We start from the raw sequence: 19767 nt of genomic DNA, 5'->3' as shown, positions 1-19767 counted from the left end.
GGATATAGGGATATATCAGATTTTTACAGTTCACAGTCTTGGAGTTCACAATGGAATCAAATATCCTGCAACAATGCCTTTTTCCACATGAGAAAATAGACCTGGAGAAAGTGACATCACCAGAATCACATAGATAAGTGTTGTGCAGGGCCTCTAGCTCTGGACTCAGGAGTCCTGCTGAACAGTGTGCATATTCTATGTACACACTCAAGTGTACCCTGACTAGTCTATCTATCCTGACACTGGAGAGAAGGAATAAGATTCTGTAGTTGATCTGGCTTTCAACCAACAAAGTTGATTTGACCTGTTGATGCAAAACAAAACAAAATGAAAAACAACAACAACAAAATAGGTCTTAAAGAAATAGAGTAAGTTTATTCTGGAGCCATTCTGGGAACACAGATTTAGGTTACCCCAAATTTCATGTTCCAATGTGGAAGCAGTTTCACAAGGTTTTTATAGTTTTACAGAATAGGGAAAATCATAAATCAAGGCAAGCATAAAATACATTGGTGGATACAGCAGAGGCAGGCGCATCGAGATGGAGGAAGCTTTCCCATGGCTAAAGATGCTATCTGATGGCATCCTTAACTTTTAATTTGCTAAATCCATAGTCTTAAAAATTTTTATCTGTTGTCACAAGATGTTAGTTCTGACACAGGTGGGCAAGAAATGGCTATTTTGGTGGGCCAGAACTTAGCCCAAGGTAATTAACCTTTGGACCACAACTTTCCAATCTCTTCACAGCCAGTCTCTGTACTTCTTTCAGGAGTTTTCATTCACAGACCTAATGCTGGAAAGAAACTGAATAAAACCTAACCAATCTGGCTGAGAGTTTGGAACACTCTACCCAGAGCCAGCTTCTCCACAGTTGTTTCAATGATGTACACTTTTGGAACTCTCAGTACTTTTTGAATAAGTCTCACGATATTTCTATTTTTCACTGGGCCACGAAAATTACGTATCTAGCTGTGATCTGACCCAACTCGTATACACTTGACTTTTGTTTGTTTTGGTTTTTGAGACAGGGTTTCTCTGTGTAGCCTTGGCCGTACTGGACTCGCTTTGTAGACCAGGCTGACTTCAACTCAAGAGATTGGCCTGCCTCCGCCTCCCTGAGGGCTGGGATCACAGGCGTGCACTACCACGCCCAGTTTACACTTGACCCTGTATACAACAGGCTTCAGGGGTAATGTGAGCCTGGTAAGAAGCAGAAGCGCAGGAGTGATGGTAGAGGTACTCTTGCATCGCTTAAACTGTCTTACACGGTCTCAGCTGTGAGTGGAGACGGGAACTAGGGTGAATACCTCTGTACCCGGAAGCCTCGGATTCTCCGCGCGCAAAACAGAAGGCGTAGGATTAAAGCTAAGGACCTCGGGCTGGGGGCGGGATACGCCATAGGCTCCTCCCCTTGCGCTGGCAGGCGGTCCGGGTCGGCGCCACCTTGCGTAGGTTCCGGGAAGAGGAGGAGGCTCATGCTGGCGTCGCTAAGGGCGCCCATGGAACCCAACCTGCACTTCGGGATTTCCGAACGTCAAGTACGCCAGGGCTGGGGCGGGAGGCTGGCCTGGGCAGTGTGACCTTGACAGACCAGGCCGCTGCCTGGCGGCATGCCCTTTCTCACAGAGATGGTCTTGGACCGCGTATCCCACCTCAGGTTCCTGCAGAGGAAAGGGGAAAACCCTAGCTTGTCAGTGGCTCCTGCTCTGCATCTCTTACTTAGGTCCGAGGCTGGGTTGGAGAAGGCCACAAAGTCACTCAATTGATGGCAGGGCCTCACTAAGGAGTTCCAGTCCTTGTTGGGGACTTCCCTTGCTGGCCAGCACGGTGAGGAGAAAACAAGGCCTTCCAGGCCTCCTAGGCTTGATTGACTCAGCCCATTCAGAGTAAGACTGCACATAAACCCTGCTTTAAGCAAGTCACAGGCCCGCAGGTCACTGTTTGGTAGTTTTTCTAGTAATAACATTAAAAAATTTAAAAAGAAACAGCCATTCATCTTAAGGACATATTTAGTCCAACAAATGCCAAGTAACGTTTCAACGTGTAATAAAAAAAAAAAGATTAGATTCTACAACACCCTCCTTCCCCCTTTTTTCTTTTTTTGGCCCGGTTTGGTATCACTTGTATATCCTTATGGGGCCCCAAAGTTCTAGGTGCTTTCTTAGAGGCCTTGACCTTAAACTAAGTTTTAGCCTACCCTGTTTGTGGAGAGCCAGAACTTAAAGTTGGAGCTGCTTCGAAGATGGGCAGCTTGTTGAAGCAAAACACACTTTCTTCACTTTTGAATGGAGCTGCAACCCCAGCTAAGCCTTTGTTGGGGTGTCTGCCTCTTATTGCTAAAGCCTATAGCAGCAGAGAAGGCCAGGCAGGAGTCAGGTCTTTCTTACCTTGAAGTCATATGACGATATGAACATTTGAATCCCAAATTCTGAGTTTTAATTCCTCAGGGAAACCCTATCCCAATTGGTTAGAGGAGATACAAAATAAATAAATAAAAGTCAGGCTGCCTACAGGTCTTTAGTAAGTATGCCTCTGCTAAAATGAACTGTGACTACCTTGTTAAGTCTTATTTCTTTTAACTTTTTCTCTGTTGTGTCTCTTTCTCATCACCTTCAGTCCTTCTTTCGAAGATTTCTTCAGTGGATGGATTTATTAGATCCTGTAAATCTGTTTATTTCAATTGTAAGTATAATTATGTTTTAAGAAATAATGATTTCATGCTTTATTTTGAAACTTGGAACAATACCCCATATATATGAGTGTATACATGTATATAGGTTATTATATTTAGTATTATTTTTGAGTGAGTGTTTTGGGTTGGAAGAATAGTAAGTTAAACATAAGTCTGTTGAGCAGAGAATAATACCATGCCTGCACTGGATGCTGCTGATTCAAAGTTAATCCAGACCAGCCTTCCAGCCAGCAGTCAGTTGCTTACGGTTGTGAATTTGAGCCAGCTTGGGTTACATAATGGATGTCTCAAAACAAAAACCATCTTCTATGTAACAAGACTATGGCTATGCCTTCATCAGGCGAAAAGTTGGGAGAGTTTCTGATTGGAGCGTCTAGATGAAAGGTTGTCTGAGAGAAGGGATGTGAGTAGAACCCAAGGCTAGAGAGTGGGGCCTCCCTCAGTTACTAATCACTAGGGGTCCAGGCATATCTTTCAGGCTCCTGTAGGTTGGCATTTTTCCTACAGAGCCAAGTAATGAGATATGTGTGCCAAGGGGTCTCTTGGTGGCCAGATAGTAACTAGCCAGAGAGATCATATGTGGGCAAGGCCATTAGTTTTGGGGATGGCTGACGGTCCCTGTAAAAGACAAGGGTTTGAATCATTGTGGCTAGAGATGAAAAGAAGTTGCCGTGCCAGTATAACTTTTCAGGGGCAGACTATAAAGGATATATCCATATTCATACTCTAGATCTCCCTTATCCCTCTATTTTTGCTAAGAACCAGGAAAGAAGCCGAGTACCCATTAGTAGGGAAATACACAATATGATATTTTATATAGTGGAATTCTGACTAGCCATTAAAGTGTGAACTTGTTATCAATATTTTATTTAGTGGAAATGCATAGTATGTGTGATGTTAAATGGGAGAACATGAGGCCCAAATGTGGCTCAGTGATGAACATGGGCAAAGCCTGGGTTCATTCCTAGCACTATAGAAACTCTGTAAACAAATGAGAAGGCAGCTGTCTGTGAGACAAGGTGCACAGTATATAATTTATGCAAATTATGATGAAATACTATGTATTTATTTGTGGGCATATGTATTCAAGTATGTATATATAAGTGTAACAATATGGACTCGAAAATTACACCCTAAATTCATAATAGTGGTATCTGTGATAGGATGAGGAGGGGATGAGTAATGAGTAATGGTTTGTTTTGAAAACAAACAAACAAACAAACAAAAAAAAAAAAAAACAAAATAAAATTAGAAACAAATATAACCAGATGTTACACAGTTGCTAATTCTGGATAAGGGGTTCTATTGTGAATTATTTCTTTTTATTTTGTGTATTTTCCTCAAATAAAAAAAAAAAAGCTGCACAACAAGGTAGATGAGAGGTTAGGGATTGACAGGGTTGTCAAGGCAGTTGACAACCAGAAGCCAGGGAGATGACAGCTTCAGGGGGGAACAGGAGCTGTCTAGGGAGCCAGAAGGTCTAATTCTGAGCAGCGCACAGAATGATCATTGTGATCAGGAACACATCTTGAAATCAAGTGTGCAGCTGAAGGCTGGTGTGTGCTGATAGCTGTGGTTTTCAAAGCTGAGGATAAACACAGACCATGTTGAGATTTTTTTTGCCTGATTTCTTGATGTCTGTTTACAGGGAAGCATAGAAAAATCAAGACAGCTGTTGTTTACCACAGAAGACGCATCCAAACACTACCTGGATGACAAAAGGGTATGTCTCATAAACTCATATGTGCAGTTCGAGGCTGGCTAGAATTGCCTTCACATGGTTTTACCTTGCATATAGTAAAATGAAGTAGAGTCATGTTTGGTAACTAATCTTGTCATTATACATATTGCCTAGGGGATTTACTTTACAAAAATGTGTAGTTAGAATTCTATCTCATAACCCAGCTAGAACAGTGTTCCGCCTACACATACAGTGGGAATTTTTCATATGTGGCCAATTCCTGGAGACCCATGGCAAACTCAAGGGCAGGCCGCTGAAGTCAGAGTCCATATTTTATTGTAGGCAGTATTTCAAGGCAGGGTTATATTCCTACCAGTGAGCTTAGACCAAGTTTTTTTGTTTGTTTTGGTTTGGTTTTTTTTTTTTTTTTTTTTTTTTTTACCTATCTTACTTCTCAAACTCATAAGTATCAGTCCCTCAAGACATCCTGTGGAAGCTGGGCAGTGGTGGCACACACCTTTAATCCCAGCAATTGGCAAGACAAGGCAGGTGGATCACTGAGTTCCAGGCCAGCTTGGTCTACAGAGCTAGTTCCAGGACAGATAGAGTTATACAGAAAAACCGTTTTGGAAGAAAAAAAGAAAAGCTCATATTAGCTTTGTAGGGTTTTTTTGGTGTGTGTGTTTTTAAGATTTACTTATTTATATACATGAGTGTTCTGTCTTTCTGTATCTCTGCATGACAGAAGAGGGCATCGGATCCCATTATAGATGGTTGTGAGCTACCATGTGGTTGCTGGGAATTGAACTCAGGATCTCTGGAAGAGCAACCAGTACAGTACTCTTAACCACTGAGCTACCTCTCCAGCCCCTAGCCTACTTGTTGAAGCCTCTGGGCTTACAGTTGGCTCTGTGACAGATGGTGGGACTGATGGCTTTGGAAAGTCTCTGCATGCTGTCTGGGCTAGGAGACATTCTAGACTCCCTGAAGGGCTGTCAAATGACAATTCTCCCCATGGTGCTAGGACTTCTTAATGTTCTGTGCAGTTTCTTCATAAATCACTTGGCAAGTTGTTAGTTTACTTTGTATTTATTTGATCCATTTGATGCGTTCATTTTGGCTTACTGTTCCCTCTTCTATAGCTTGCCCTGTCTGAATGGTAGTATAACTGTGACATCAAGAATTAAGACTGGCCAAGAGATTCTGTTTGCTGTTGAACCACCTTTAAAATCTGATGCTTCTTGTTATCTTTCTTTAGATTAAAGACGCATGGAATAGGAGTCTTGTAAGTTCCAGCTCCTTTATAATTGTTGGCTTTCTAAATAATAAAATTCACCATCCAGCTAACCTTTTCTTCTGCTCCTTTGAAGTCATCTGTACACCCTGACAGCAGCAAGTTGATCCCCACTCTTTTCCGACCTGCAGGTGAGCTGGTTATCTTGTTCAGAAGTAGGTGGGGAAGGTGTGGCTTATAACAGAAAATACCCTACTTTAATTTATTTTCCTTTATATGGATTGATGATGGAAATTCTGGAAGCCATAGCTTTAAAAGAATACTTGAGAGGTCCTGGGCGGTAATTTACTCAGTCAAGTACCTGTGTGCAGGCATGAAGACCTGAGTTCAGATCCACTTTGTAGAAAAACTTGGCTTGTAACTCAGCACTTGGGAGGTGGAGAGTGGATTCAGTGTCTAGCCAGTTTAGTTTAATTGGTGAGCAGGTTCAAAAAATAAAGTGGCACATGCTTTTAATCCCAAAACTAAGCAAGTTAAGGCAGGCAGATCTCTGTGAATTCAAGATCAGCTTAATCTTCACAGCAAGCTCCAGGCCATCCAGGGCTATATAGTAAAACCTTATCTTAAGCAAAAAAGGTAGACAGCTGTTGAAGAAAACACAGAATTTGTCTTCTGACATCCACATGCACATTTATAAAATTCACGTTACCACTCCCTTACATGCATACACACCATACTTGAAGGACTGGGATGTAGCTCAGTTGGTTGAGTGCCTCCCTAGCATGCAAAAGCCTTGGGTTTGATCACCAGCACCAGCACCACACCACATAAACTGAGATGTCATGGTACATAATCTCAGCATATGGGGGGTTGGAGGCAGGAAGATTAGGAGCTTAAGACCATTTTCAGCTATGTAGGAAGTTTGAAGCTTCCTGGACTACATGAGACCCTGCCTCAAAGGAAAAAAAAATTTTTTTTTAATCTAGAAAGATGGACAAGTTAACAGTCATTACCATTTTCCTTCAGGCAGAGGCCTGGGAAGGCTGCCAGGTATCTTTATGGTAGGTCTTTCTGTATCTTAATTTTCTACCATATGTACTCAGCTGCGTGTGCGTGCATGCAAACACATTCATGCTAGTGTACATGTACATATGGGCATATGGAGGCCAGAGGTTGACCTTTATTATTCTCTACCATTTAAAAAAATTGAAAAAGGGCTTCTCCTAAATCAGGAGCTTATAGAATTTGTCTAAGCTAATAATAAGTCAGTAAGCTCCAGGGACCCATTTCTCTTTGCCTTTATAGACATATGCTACTGTATTTGGCTTTTTGTGTGAGTACCAGAGACATGAACCCAGTTCCTCAAGTTTGTACTGCAAGTACTTTACTAAATGAGCCATTTCCCCATCCTCATAGTTTTTATTTTTATTAGGAAAAAGAAAAACAACGATGTTCCCTAAGGTTTGAGCCCTTGGGAGGCTGCAGAAAATTATCAAGGGATGGTGCCCCTTCAGGGCTTGTCAGCCTGGTTAGCCATGATCACTAACACAGTGCTCTCTCCTACAGCTTTCCTGCCTGTGACAGCACCCATGGTGAGTTAGCTGACCTCTAGCATCAGGGAAATGGGTAAAGTTTTGGATACTCATTATCTGGCCTCAACTGCGTCCCTCCAGCTCTGGATCTCTAATAGATGAGTCTAGATCCTCCTGTGGCTTTGTCTGCTTTTCCTGTATCCACACCCTATTCCACTTAACTTAGTCAAGCTTTGGACTTTTCAAAAGCCTGTGTCACAAAGCCATCCTTTCTTTGAACATCTACCATATACATAGTACTGTAGATCAGAGAGTTGGGAAATACTGTTGGCCACAGCCTAATGGAAGTGTACATGACTTTCTGTGTTAATCAAATTTCTGTTACTTTAACAAATACCTGAGGTAATCAGTGTATAAAAACAAAAGCTTCATACATCCATACAGATAACAAAAATAAATTTTTAAAAAGGGGGTTGGAGCTAGATTGAATGCTAGCTTCTTCTGGCTCTTGCAGAGGATCTGAGTTCAGTATTAACATTGGGCAGTTCACAACTGTATATAATTTAGTCCCAGAAGTATCTGAAGCCAGCCTCTGGCCTCTGTGGGCACCAGCACTCATGTACACATACCCCAACACATGTATACATATATACATGTAATTAAAAATAATAAAACTAAATATTTAAGGAAATGAATTTTTATTAAGGGACAATGAGATGGCTCAGCAGGCTAAAGCCCTCAACCCTGTTTCTGTCCACAAGACCCACATAATGGAAAGAGAAAACCAATTCCTCCAAGTTGTCTTCTGACTTTTATGATACAATAAATAAATAAATGCAGGGGGGAAAAAAGAAAATTTATTCTGGCTGATAGTTTTGGAGACATCATTCCATGCTCACTTGAACCCATTGCTTTTGAGTCTATAGTGAATCAGTACAGAATAGTGAAAATATATTAGGGAGTAGGGAGCAAGATGTTTACTCGATGGCACCCAGTAAATGAAAGAAATAGAGACTAGGGTTCCGCACACCCTTCAAAGAGCATGTCCCCAGTAAACTGAAGACATCCCTTTAGATAGCTTTCATTGTCACCCCAAGCTGGAGACCAAGCCTTTAGTTCATTTGTATCCAGCTAAAGCATCTCTGGAAGATATTCCTGACCAAACTATAGTACCCTTCTTACCCGAGCCCACCTCCACGCAACTTCTCACTGAGAACTGGGAATTGCCCCCAGTAAGGCCATCCCATGCTGGCTGTATTTCCTCTACTCTTATCTTATGTTTACCTTTCCCTGGCAAAGGCAGGCTTTTCGGTGGCCATGCTGTCTAGTAGGCCTTGGAAACAGCATTGGTGAAACTCTCAGGTACTACTGGTTCAGGGTTGGTTAAGTGCACTCCAAACATGGGTTTGTCCCCTGGCTATCAATACTGTGTCCACTTCCTATTGTGTCAGCCTTAGGGGCCTTGGTACTGTGTCTCAGTTAGGATTTTATTGCTGTGAAGAGACACAATAATTAATTGGGGGCTTGCTTACAGTTCCAGAGGTTTAGTCCATTATCATTATGGGAGAAGCATGGAGGCATGGAGGCAGACATGGTACTGGAGAGGAGCTGAGAGCTCTACATCTGGATCCATAAACCTCAAAGCCCACCCCTGGGTAATACATTTCCTTCATCAAGGCCACACCTACTCCAGAAAAGCCACACCTTCAATAATGTGCCACTTTATGAGTCTCTGGGGGCCATTTTCATTCAGACTACCACAGTCCTGTATTGACTGTTTGGAAACTATTTTTATTTCTGCAGGCTTTGTCGCTTCACCAGAGACTCATAAGCATGTTTTGTTTTGTTTTTTTCCAAAGGTAGTTCTGTTAATGATGCCAGCTACTGGAATGAAGTCCATCGTTTTAACTCAGGTAGACTTTGAATTTCATGATTTCTGGGTTCTATTATACTTGAAACCAGGAAGTGATCCACTGAGTTCTCTCTCATTCTGTAGGCTTGCTTGTACGGATACACCACACCCTTTAACATCATCAATGGAAATGCCAGTTATGTAAGTATTGCGAACCCTAGGAAAACAGGATTTGGATTTTTACAAACTGTTCTTGCAGAGCAAAACCATAACTGTGTATTATGTTCTCTCATTTTTCCTTAGAGTCATGGACCAGTAGAGAGAGCAGTTTTGGGAGCAGGGGTGTTTGTGTCTTCAACCTTCTTTGGAGTAGGTGTTTTTAAACCCTATTGTTCTAGTTCATCTCTGTTTCTCTGACAAGAAACAGTTTAGGGGAGGAAAGGTTTTATTTCATCTTACATTTCCAGATCATAGTCTATCATTGAGGGAGGCCAGGTCAGGAACTCCAGACAGGAATCTGAAGGCAGAACCACTTGCTATTCCTTGCAGGTTTACTTCTGACCCAGGAATTCACTCACAGCTGAGGAAGTTCAGCAGGAACCATGGAAGATACTGCTTGCTAGCTGGCTTGCTCCCAGGCTCAAGCTTCCCTAGTTTTCTTCTAGAGGAAGCCTAGGCGCACATTCGTCGGGGTAGTGGTGGCACAGGAGGATGAGCCCTCCCACATGAAACATTAATCAAGACAGTTTCTTATAGATATGTCCACAGGCCATTCTGATTTTGACAGTCCCTTAATTGAGATTCTAAGTAGGATACCTGTCAAACCATTTTTATTCCTCAAAACAAAAATAAAATAAATTGATTCTAACTTAATTACAAATATTATTTCTGTTTGGACCTGTAAATTTTGAACATCTGAGTGGAAAATACTAGTCAATGTAATCCTGTCTTCTCAGAGTAATCGCTTACTACCGCATCTAAGTTTCTAGCCATATATGGTAAGTTTTACATTCAGGGAAGTAACTGTGGGCAGACAATATCTATACTAATTATAGATGAATGCTTTATCTTGTCATCCTCTAAGCAAAACAGTATAATAGTACTCATATAGCATTTCTATTACACTGGGTGCTATATCTAATTTAGAGGTGATTTAAGAGCTAGGATAAGATATATCTAAGTTATAGTGTATATAATGTATAAAGTACATAATGATACAGATGCATCATTCTATGTAAGAGACTTGAGCATCTAAACAGTTCAAGGAAGCATCTAAACAGTATCTAAGGAAGGTCCTGACACTAATACTGAGGCATAGCTTTACTCAGTACAGTTTTTTTTTTTTTTTAGTTCATACCACAGAAACTTAATATATATGTAGTATCCTACTTTGGATATCAGAATTCTGGATTGGTTAAAAATGTAGATCCTGGGCCAGGATTGTTGGTACATATCTTTAATCTCTGCACTCGGGAGGCAGGGGCAGATGGATCTCTGTGAGTCTGAGGCCCACCTGGACTACATAGCAAGTTCTAGGACAGTCAGAGCTATATAACAGACTTTGTCTCCGAAAACTGAAAGAAAACAAATGTACACCCTAAGGCCATGCGTGGTGCACAGACCTATGAGCCCAACACTCAGGAGCCTGAACTGGTAGGATTATGAGTTTGAGGTCAGCCTGGGCTATGTATAAAGATCCATAAATAAGACTTTAGAGGTAGACAAGCCCAATTTCCCAGTCTGGCTTTAAACCTTTCTAGCTCTTAAGACTATGAATGAAGAGGTTACATAATCTCTAGGTTCCCATCTACCCCTTGAATAAGCGGAAAGATCTACCTCAGGGTTGTAATTAAAACAAAACAAAAAATAATTTGTGTGAGTGTGCTGGCTATGATGGGAACCAAATCGTGCCAGCTCTGCTGCTCTGTTGGCTCAGCTAAGTATTTGGTCATGTGAAATGATTTTTTTCCTTCTTATTTTACAGTTAATCCCTCATCTCTTTCAAATGAAGTATCCCCTGAGTAACTTTTGGCTTAAAAGAGCCTTACCAATCGCCTTTCTTGGTAAGCAGGAAGGGCTGAGAGCATGAAGCTGTTCTTTGAGGTCATTTCAGCTCCAGAGACCCTGGGTAACTTGACCATGTTGTGACCTGTGACAGTACCATTTGTAGCTTGCTAGGTCTCCCTGGCCTAACATGACATGTTCTCTGTAGATATCTTCTTTAATTTATATTTTAATTTTTATATGTTTTTAATTATGTGTAAGTATGTACATGTGAATGCAGGTTCCTATGGAGGCCAGAAAAGGGCACTGAATTATAAGCAGTAATGAGCCACTCAGTATGAATGCTAGGAATCAAACTTGAGTCCTCTGCAAGAGCAAAATGTCCTCTGAACTGCTGAGCCCTCTCTTCAACACTGTGGATATACTTTTAATTGTTAAAAAATAAACACAAGCTGGGCGCCACCCTGGCTCATGCCTCTAATCCCAACTTTCAAGGAGGTAGAGACAGGTGTATCTCTGTGAGTTTGAGGCCAGCTTGGTCTAGAAAGCAAGTCTAGGACAGCCAAGGCCACACAGAGAAACCCTGTCTTGAAAAAACAAAAATTAATAAATTACAAATCTGGGTATAGTGGCACACACCTTTAATCCCAGAGAAACCCTGTGTAGAAACAAACAAACAAACAAACAAACTACAAATTCCTTTCATTGTTACTTTCATTTGCACTGCAGATGATCAAACCCAGGACCTGGTGTGTATTAGGCAAGCACTCTACAGCTAATTCTCAACCTACTTAAATTATATTTTAAAGATTTGTCTTACACAAATATTTCCTATTCATCATTTCACATAATCCTGATAATCTATGGGTAAGAAATATTTCCTTTTACAAGTGAGAAGTCTTGAGGTACGGGGAGTTTGAAAAACTGGGCATGGTGGTACCTGTAATCCCAGCACTCAATGAGGCAGAGGCAGGTGACTCTCTGTGAGTTTGAGGCCAGCCTGGTCTACAAAGCGAGTGCAGGGCAGCCAAGGCTACAGAGAAACCCTGGCTTAAAAAAACAACAAACTTGCTCAGAGTCTCACAGTAAGCAGGTGGCAGTATAGGGGTCCCAGGTATAGGGGAGTGAGAAACTCCAGAGAGAGTTACTTGTCTTCGCAGAATTCTTTGAGTTCCCTAGCCTACAGGTTTACTGTTTCTTGTTCCACATTTAAGCTTGGGAATCAGAGAAATTTGAAGAATTGGCAGCTTGATGTTCAAGTTTGGCAAGTGATGTTGCAGACATAGAGTCAATCCATGTCAAGCAGAATTAAGAAAGTCATTTCAAGGATCCTTGGGGATTATTAGTGCAGTTGAGCCAGAGAGACAGAATGGACCTCATACACTGGGATAGACTGTGGGCTGTAGTCAGGATCAAAGACCAGTTGGTTAAAGGTTCTGATCCTACCTCTACAGCCCCAGGAGAGAGCTTGGGTGGCCCTGTCTGTAGCAGGTGATTATCTGAGAGTCAAGAAGGGCAGCTGTTGCAATGATCTTGTACAAATGTTCCCTTGCTGCGCTAAAACTCAGACTTCTGTTTATGCGCTTTCTATCTACAGCCCAAGTCAGTGGAATGAATGTTTTTGCATCCCGAAGTTTTGAGAGCCACCGAGGCATTGAGGTGATGGACAAGGAAGGTCATGTTGTTGGCTATTCCAGAAAAGCTGGAAGAAAGGTTTGAAGCACAGTGAAGCTATGGCTACTGCTTATCCTTGGGTTCAGAATTGGATTTTGTATTTGAGAGCTTGTAACCTAATATCTGTTTGCCTTCCACTTTTCCTAAGCACATCTTCCCCTGTCATACCAGAAAAAGATTCTGTACTTTGTATCCTGTGTTTAAGAGATGGTGCAGTCATGTGGGTTTGCCAGAGAAACAAAACTTTTAGATGTGAGTCACCATGTGAGTGCTCAGAACCAAATCTAGGCTATGTGTAAGAACTGCAAGTGCTCTTAAACCATCTCTCCAGACTGTAAAGATGTATTTTATTTACATGAATGTGTCTATATGAGTGAATTTTCTGTGTGTGTGTGTCAGTGGGTGGGTGGGGGCAGTCCTGAACTCAGGTTCTTTGCAAGAACAGCAAGTGCTTTTAACCTCTGAGCTATCACTGTAGACCCTGCAAAATGCTGCACATTTTACATTCATGCCAAGTAAAATATGACCTTATAGAATTCTACTGTTAATTACACAAGTGAGAGCTGGATGTAGACAGTTATCCTTGCTTGGAGAGTAGCCCAGTGTATTCAAAGCTGGCTTTGGGGAGATGGTAGGATGAGAACCACTGGTGAGCAACTTAGAATAGGAGGCTGGTGGCAGAGGTAAGGTTGAAAGGCAATATGAGCCAAATTCAAGGCAAATCCTGAATTGTCTCTGGAGGCTGCTATTTTAGTTCACTCTAGGTGAGGCTTTCTCTAGAAGCTGCCTTGGTATGTACTTTTGAGGGCGACTTATTGGGGGTGTTTTGATAGATTGATGGGGATTACAGTGGGGTAAAGGAGGTAAAATCCCTTCTCAGTTACCGTTAGCTCACAGTTAGTTCACAGACAGCTGTGAACACCGGCCCCTGTAAAGTGTCACCTTGACGTCTTTCCCAGTGAGAAAGGAGCTATTGTACGCTAGTCTCTAGTGGGGTCCCTGGACATTGTCTCCCTTTATTAAGTTGTCTCCTTGGCTTTCTTACCAGGCTATTGAAGAAACAGCATTCTCCAGGGCAGTGCTGTTTGGGACCTCAGCCCTGGTTCCTGAAGTCTTTATCCACTTCTTTAAAAGGTAAGAGCTGCCTTTCCCTATGTGGTCAAACCCATCTAAGAGAGAAAAGAAACAAATCAAAACCTTTATAAACTTACAAGGGACGGGCAGGCATGAGGGCCTCTGTAGCCTTCCTATAAGATGGACTAGGTAAGAGAATTTGTCTGGACAAGAATCTAGAAGTGTTGCCTGCATGAACCTGGAACTTATGCTCCTTCCCCTTGGTTAGCTGTCTCTGGACATGTCCACTCTCCTACTGTAGGAGATTGTAGTGGTGTGCTCTTCAGGTTCTTCCCAGCTCTGCTCACTCTTTACCCTTCTCTGACTTCAATGTACTTTATAGGTCCAAATTGCTCCCAATCCAGCAGACTGACATTCCTTTGATAAAACAAGAAATGGCATGTTAATGGGGTTAGGGCTAAAGAAATGTGGGTAGAGTGCTTGCCTCGTCTGCACAAGGCTCTGGATTTGACCTCAGGCACCTCACAAATGGCATGGTGGTACACACTATAATCCTTGCACTTAGAAGGTGGAGACAGGAGGATGAGGAACTCATGAGGAACTATGGCTACATAGTTCATTTAAGGCCAACCTGCCTTAAAACAAAACAAAAACCTGTTGTAGGTAGAGATCTTAGGGGGTCAGGTGGGCTCCAGTGGTTGCCAAGTGAGAAACTCAGTCTGCAGATACAGAGATAGCTATCTAGCAGTAGTAGTCTAAAGCCCTGAACTTGGGAGTACCTCTGCTGGGTGTTTTCCTTTCCTTCAGCTCTGGTGTTGAAAGCCTTCTGCCAAAGTGGATGCTTAAAGAGACACAACTGCTGACCCTCCCTGGTCACCTCACAGCCTCCCCATCAGAGAGCCATACAGCAAAACTTAAAGGCAGATCTGCTTCATTCAGATAAGAGAATCCAGAACTTTCTGTAGGCACATGATGGTCACGTGTCTATCCTAAACCAGCCATTCAGTCCATCATGGCAAGTCTACAAAGCCTATCTAGTACCTCATGTGGGGCACATTTCATGAAATAAGGAAATGCCCTGGGCAGAACAAAATGTCCTGTCCCTTCCCACAGGAGAGCTGACCAGATAGATGCAGAGATTTGCTTAGTTGGATTCTACCTGGGCTGTTCTCGTCAGTCTCAACCCTGAAGCTCTGAGCTGCAATGCTTGTTATACATGAATGATACTCAGGATTTCTGCAGGGTTAAAGTGGCATTTATTTCCAGGGTGTGAAGAGAAGTTGGAAGGACAGTGCCAGTAGATGATCTCACAGAACCACTGTCTCAGAGCCAGGACAGCATAGTGGCATCCATAGTAGAGCATCGTATGGACCTTCCATCTCAGTTTCTTCTTTTTGAGTCTCAAGAAATAAAAAACCCAAGGCTTAGAAAGGGCAAGTGAATTCCCATTGGGCACATGCTTGGTCAACAGAATTGCGCACATAGCCTTCGTGTAGCCTCAGGTCTCTCTCTGACTCTCCAGGCTGGAGTGCTATGTGCATCACCACACTGCCCCTTCCATTCTTTAAAGAATATCACACAGCTAGGCAGTGGTGACACGTGCCTTTAATCCCAGCACACAGGCAAGCACACAGAGGCAAGAAGATCTCTGAGTTCAAGGCCAGCCTAGTCTACAGAGCATGTTCCAGGACAGCCAGGGATACTAAGAGAAACCCTGTCTCAAAAAACAAAGGAGGACAATGAAGCCAGGCCTGATGAGACCTGATAGGCTAGGGTCAGATGAAAGGGCAGGAGGACCTCCCCTATCAGTGGACTTGGAGAGGAGCATGGAAGGAGATAAGGGACGGAGGGAGAGTGGGATTGGGAGGGAATGAGAGGGGGGGCTACAGCTGGGATATGAAATGAATAAACTGTAATTAATATAAAAATAATTTAATTAAAAGCAAAACAAAAGACTAAGTCACATGCTTTAGATTCTGAACTATCACTTCAAGTTCTGGAGTTTTGACAAGTTGCTCTAAGTGGTCAGTTCCTTACTCATTTCTTTTTTCTTTTCCTTTTTTTTTTTTTTTTTTATTTCAAGACAGGGTTTCTCTGGGTAGCCATGGCTGTCCTGGACTCACTTTGTAGACCAGGCTGGCCTCGAACTCAGAGAGATCTACCTGCCTCAGCCTCCTTGAATTGCTACGATTTACAGGCATGTGCTACTGAGCCTGGTTTACTTCCTCATTTCTATGAAAGGGTTGAATAAATAAGCTTCACTCAGTCCATGTGCATTTTAAGGCCTGCTGATGGATGGTTGCAGAGTGCCCAAGGTGTAGGTCTGTAGCTTCATGCTAAGCCAAATTTGCTGTCATTGAAGCACAAGGCCTGCTTCAGAAAAGAGGCCCTGAAATGTTGAGCTCTGCTTGTGAGCTGTGCTTTGTCTCTTACAGGACCCAGTTTTCCCCACAAAGCTCGTTTTCATTAATGACCTTGAGAATGGGTTGTACCCTGTTTATGATGGGGCTGATGGTGCCTGTGTCATTCAGCATGTTTCCACAAATCGGACAGGTAAGAGCTCCCACTGCTTCCCCTCATAAGAGTAACTGGGTGTTTATTTCATGTTTGTACAAGTAAAATAAATAATTTTAGCCAGGCAGTGGTGGTGCACACCTTCAATCACAGTCCTCAGAAAACAGAGGTAGGCAGATCTCTTGATCGAGGCCAGCCTGGTCTACAGAGCAAGTTCCAGGACAGTCAGAGCCACACAGAGAAACCCTGTCTCCAAACCAAACCAAATCAAACAAATAATAAAAACACAAATAATTTTATTTAAAAATCTGCAAAGGTGGGGCTGGAGTGATGGCCCATGAAGGTGTATATTTATGCCCCTGGAGAGGTGGCCAGGGTCTCTGGGGCAAGGTTTGTGTGGCCTTATCATTGGACAGGGCAATGGTAGATGCTTCATCTGCATACTCTGTAGGGGTTGTAGATTTAGCGGGGAGGGCTTGTACGGTCAAACAACGAGTGAAGTCTGATAACTGAGGTTTTTTTGTTGTTTTGTTTTGTTTTTTTTATTTATTTTCGTTTTTTTGAGACAAGGTTTCTCTATGTAACCTTGGCTGTCCTGGACTCTCTTTGTAGACCAGGCTGTCTTCAAACTCAGAGATCCATCTGACTACGTCTCTGAGTGCTGGGATTACAGGTGTGCACCACCCCTGGCTAATAAATTCTTACTGGAGTTGATGGTGGGGAGCTGGTTTTATGGTGCCAGGTTGGGAGAAGGGAGGGAGGCAACTCCTGCCATCCTCATGTCTGAGGTGTCCGTGGCTGAAGCTTCCTCTGCCCTTCTCCCATAACCCTGGACCGGGATAGTCCCACACTCTATCACGGTCAGTTTTCTCAGTTTCCTTGTCTGTTAAAGGAAGTTGGAGACAGTGTCTGTGCCAAGAATCATTGCTTTAGAGATTTATCTGTGCCTGTTTAAAACTCAGCTCATAGGCCAGTGAGATGGCTTAGCAGATAGAGGTACTTGCCATCAAGCCTCAAGACCTGTGTTCAGTCACTGAGACCCACTGAGGAGAAAACTGACTCCTGAAGGTTATCCTCTGAGCTCTATACGTGTGCCATTGCATATACACCCACACAAATAAAATAAATGCAAATTTAAAAACAACAAAAAGGCCTCTGGAAGAGGACAGACCCTGGGATCAATAATAGGATCTATCACATGCTCTTGCAGGAAAGCTGATACAAGTGTGGAAATTACTGTTCCGTGATAGAAAGTAAACTTGAACAAAGGGGCTAGAAGCAAGGAAGGCTTCCTGGAAGAGGGTGCCTCTGGAAATGCCTGGAATTGCACAGGCAGAGGTGGGACTAAAAGAACATTTCCCAGTAGGAGGGAGGTATGGACAATATGACCTCATGGGACTGGCAGGATGCTGAGACCAAAGTTAGCAGTGCAACACCAAGCAGAGGGAGCAGGCAGTAGGCTTGAAGGGGTCATGCAAGGGCCTTGCCAGGCATGGATGCTGAATCTCAGAGGGCAGAGTAGGGGCAGGAAGTAGGTGGGGTCTGTCTGCCAGCACCGTCCCAAAAGTTCACCAGATCTTGAGGTGCCTGTCAGTGCAGGTGGGTGGTGGAGATGGTCCAAGGGCAGTCTTGTGGTGATGGGATACTGGCCTTGAATGTTCATCCTAAGGCTGAGAGGGGTCAGCATCTCTTTAGGTAACCCTGTAGTACCTGATACAGGAGCCTGTCCCTTCAGAGCTCCTCTGCTTGCCACCAGCTAATGACTACATTCAACCTTGCAAGACTAGAAATGGGCTTTGGATGTTAGGGATCCACTGTGAACATTTGCTAGGTGTGATAACTCTTCCTGTGTGCATGGTACCAGCCTTTACTATCTGTAATATCTGTACTGGAGTGTGTGTAGGTGAAATGATGCATATGAAAATTGCCTTGGAATGTGCAACGAGCCAGGTGTATTATTGTATTTCCAGTATTCTAGAGTCTGATGTAAGAGGAGATTGTAAGTTCAAGGCCATTCTGGCCTACACATCAAGATCCTGTCCCCAAAACCAAAAAAACTAGGGAACCGGTCCCCTACACTTATGGGTGTGGTAAATGCTCCAGGTCAAATCAAATCAGATCTTTGTAGTTATTGTTGAGTGATGATTGTATAAAAGAGCCTATTACATTCCCTAAAGTTCTAAGAAATGGTATGTCTTGCTATCAATTAGTTATCATTGAGACAGATGTGAAAATGGGTGCTTTCTTAAAACTTGGCTTTTGACGCAGAAGTTAAGCATGAATTATAAAGAATGTGATCTTGTCTTTCAGATCCAGTGCAGTCAGCTTGAAAAGACGATTCAGTCATCTACAGAAGAAAAAGAGCTCTTCTATAACAGAGGAGTGTAGGGTCAGGCAAGTTTGGCTTCTGTCTGGAAATCTTTAGCCTGTCAAGGTTCATTTAGAGAGCACTGCTGTGTCCTCTGGGTTCCCAGCAATACCTGTGCAGCACCTGGGGTTTTGAGACTGACTGAAAGAAGAGCAACACCCAGGAAACTGCTGAACGAACAGTGAATGAAGTAAGAATCAGCCTAGTAAAAGATAGTGTAAACCTAATAAACTTACTTAAAGTTGAGTACTTGAAAAATAGTCAAAAGGTACATTGTGTCTCAGATACAAACACTACAATGATAGCCTCCAGATAGACAAAAAACTCTGGTGAGCTCATTAAAGCTCTGGTCCCTGAAGTAATTCTGTGTCCCTACTTATTTCATCTGATCCACACTGCAGGTATTCTGTCTGCTTCCCTGGTTCCTAACTGACAGGACCCTGATACTTCTGTTTTTATAATAACCAAGGCCTCTTGCCAGTAACAGCTTTTTTCCCAACACCAGTCCAGGTCTATGCACAATCAACTCTCAGGAATACCCATCTCCCTTTCTTTGGGCCTTGCTCTGTAGCCATTGGGATATCTCTGGCTCATCTCCCAGGATCACTGAAACTGCCTCATCAAAAAAGCAATACATCTTTCCTAGCCAGACTTTTTTCTCTTTCCTTTTCTTCTGATTCTTCCTCCCTCTCTTATTCTTTAAGATGTTTTTCTGTGTTGGCCCCAGCCTACATCCTACAGAGGTGGCTCTTGCCCAAGCCCCATCCAAGGCTGAACTGCCATTCTGCCAGCCCCTCAGACACCAACCAGTTGCCACAATGTACTTGGCTCTTTGGATGCCCCACAGGACTGAACCATGCCTTAGCTCAGCTCCCTGTTAGTGACATCATTTACCCACCTGTGTCTGATAGATGCCTTCGCACCCAAACTCCTCACCCAGATGGGCATAAATTCATATGTTAAGAACCCAAGGCTTCAGGTGCCACCTCAGTTCAGTGTAACATGCTGGCATTGCCTTGTGCCTTTCTGGTTTGCTCTGGCTGTTCTCTGAACCTTCCTGGTTATGTTGGAAGACCAAGTTCTGATCCCTTACACCCTTTGAAAACCTCCATCTCACCCATCTCTTGTCATTCCCTTTTTTT

General features: G+C 43.0%; 2 protein-coding genes across 3 annotated transcripts in view; both read left to right on the top strand.

The window, feature by feature from the left end:
• Nucleotides 1–1433: 1433 nt before the first annotated feature.
• Nucleotides 1434–18871, top strand: Sfxn4 (sideroflexin 4). Of its 2 annotated transcripts, none has more exons than XM_055591666.1 (14): nt 1434–1538; nt 2617–2682; nt 4341–4415; nt 5632–5658; nt 5744–5798; nt 7174–7199; nt 8999–9052; nt 9136–9192; nt 9295–9360; nt 10976–11054; nt 12593–12708; nt 13718–13803; nt 16179–16296; nt 18568–18871. In XM_055591666.1, the coding sequence occupies exons 1-14, from the start codon at nt 1476–1478 to the stop codon at nt 18643–18645; spliced, it is 966 nt and encodes a 321-aa protein (XP_055447641.1). In that variant the 5' UTR covers nt 1434–1475; the 3' UTR covers nt 18646–18871. The 2 variants fall into 2 exon arrangements, with proteins under 2 accessions (XP_055447641.1, XP_055447640.1); XM_055591665.1 differs by having other exon boundaries at nt 1435–1538; nt 12593–12654.
• Nucleotides 18811–19767, top strand: part of Eif3a (eukaryotic translation initiation factor 3 subunit A) — a 6572-nt gene continuing 5615 nt past the window's right edge. Inside the window, exon 1 of the mRNA XM_055591764.1 lies at nt 18811–18815. Within this exon, the coding sequence (XP_055447739.1) occupies nt 18811–18815 (5 nt within the window). The remainder of the gene's footprint in view (nt 18816–19767) is intronic.

This window comes from Psammomys obesus, unplaced genomic scaffold, assembly GCF_907164565.1.
Source record: "Psammomys obesus unplaced genomic scaffold, mPsaObe1.curated_primary_1811, whole genome shotgun sequence".
NCBI classification, from domain to species: domain Eukaryota; kingdom Metazoa; phylum Chordata; class Mammalia; order Rodentia; family Muridae; genus Psammomys; species Psammomys obesus.
This window is presented reverse-complemented; position numbering and strand designations above follow the sequence as displayed.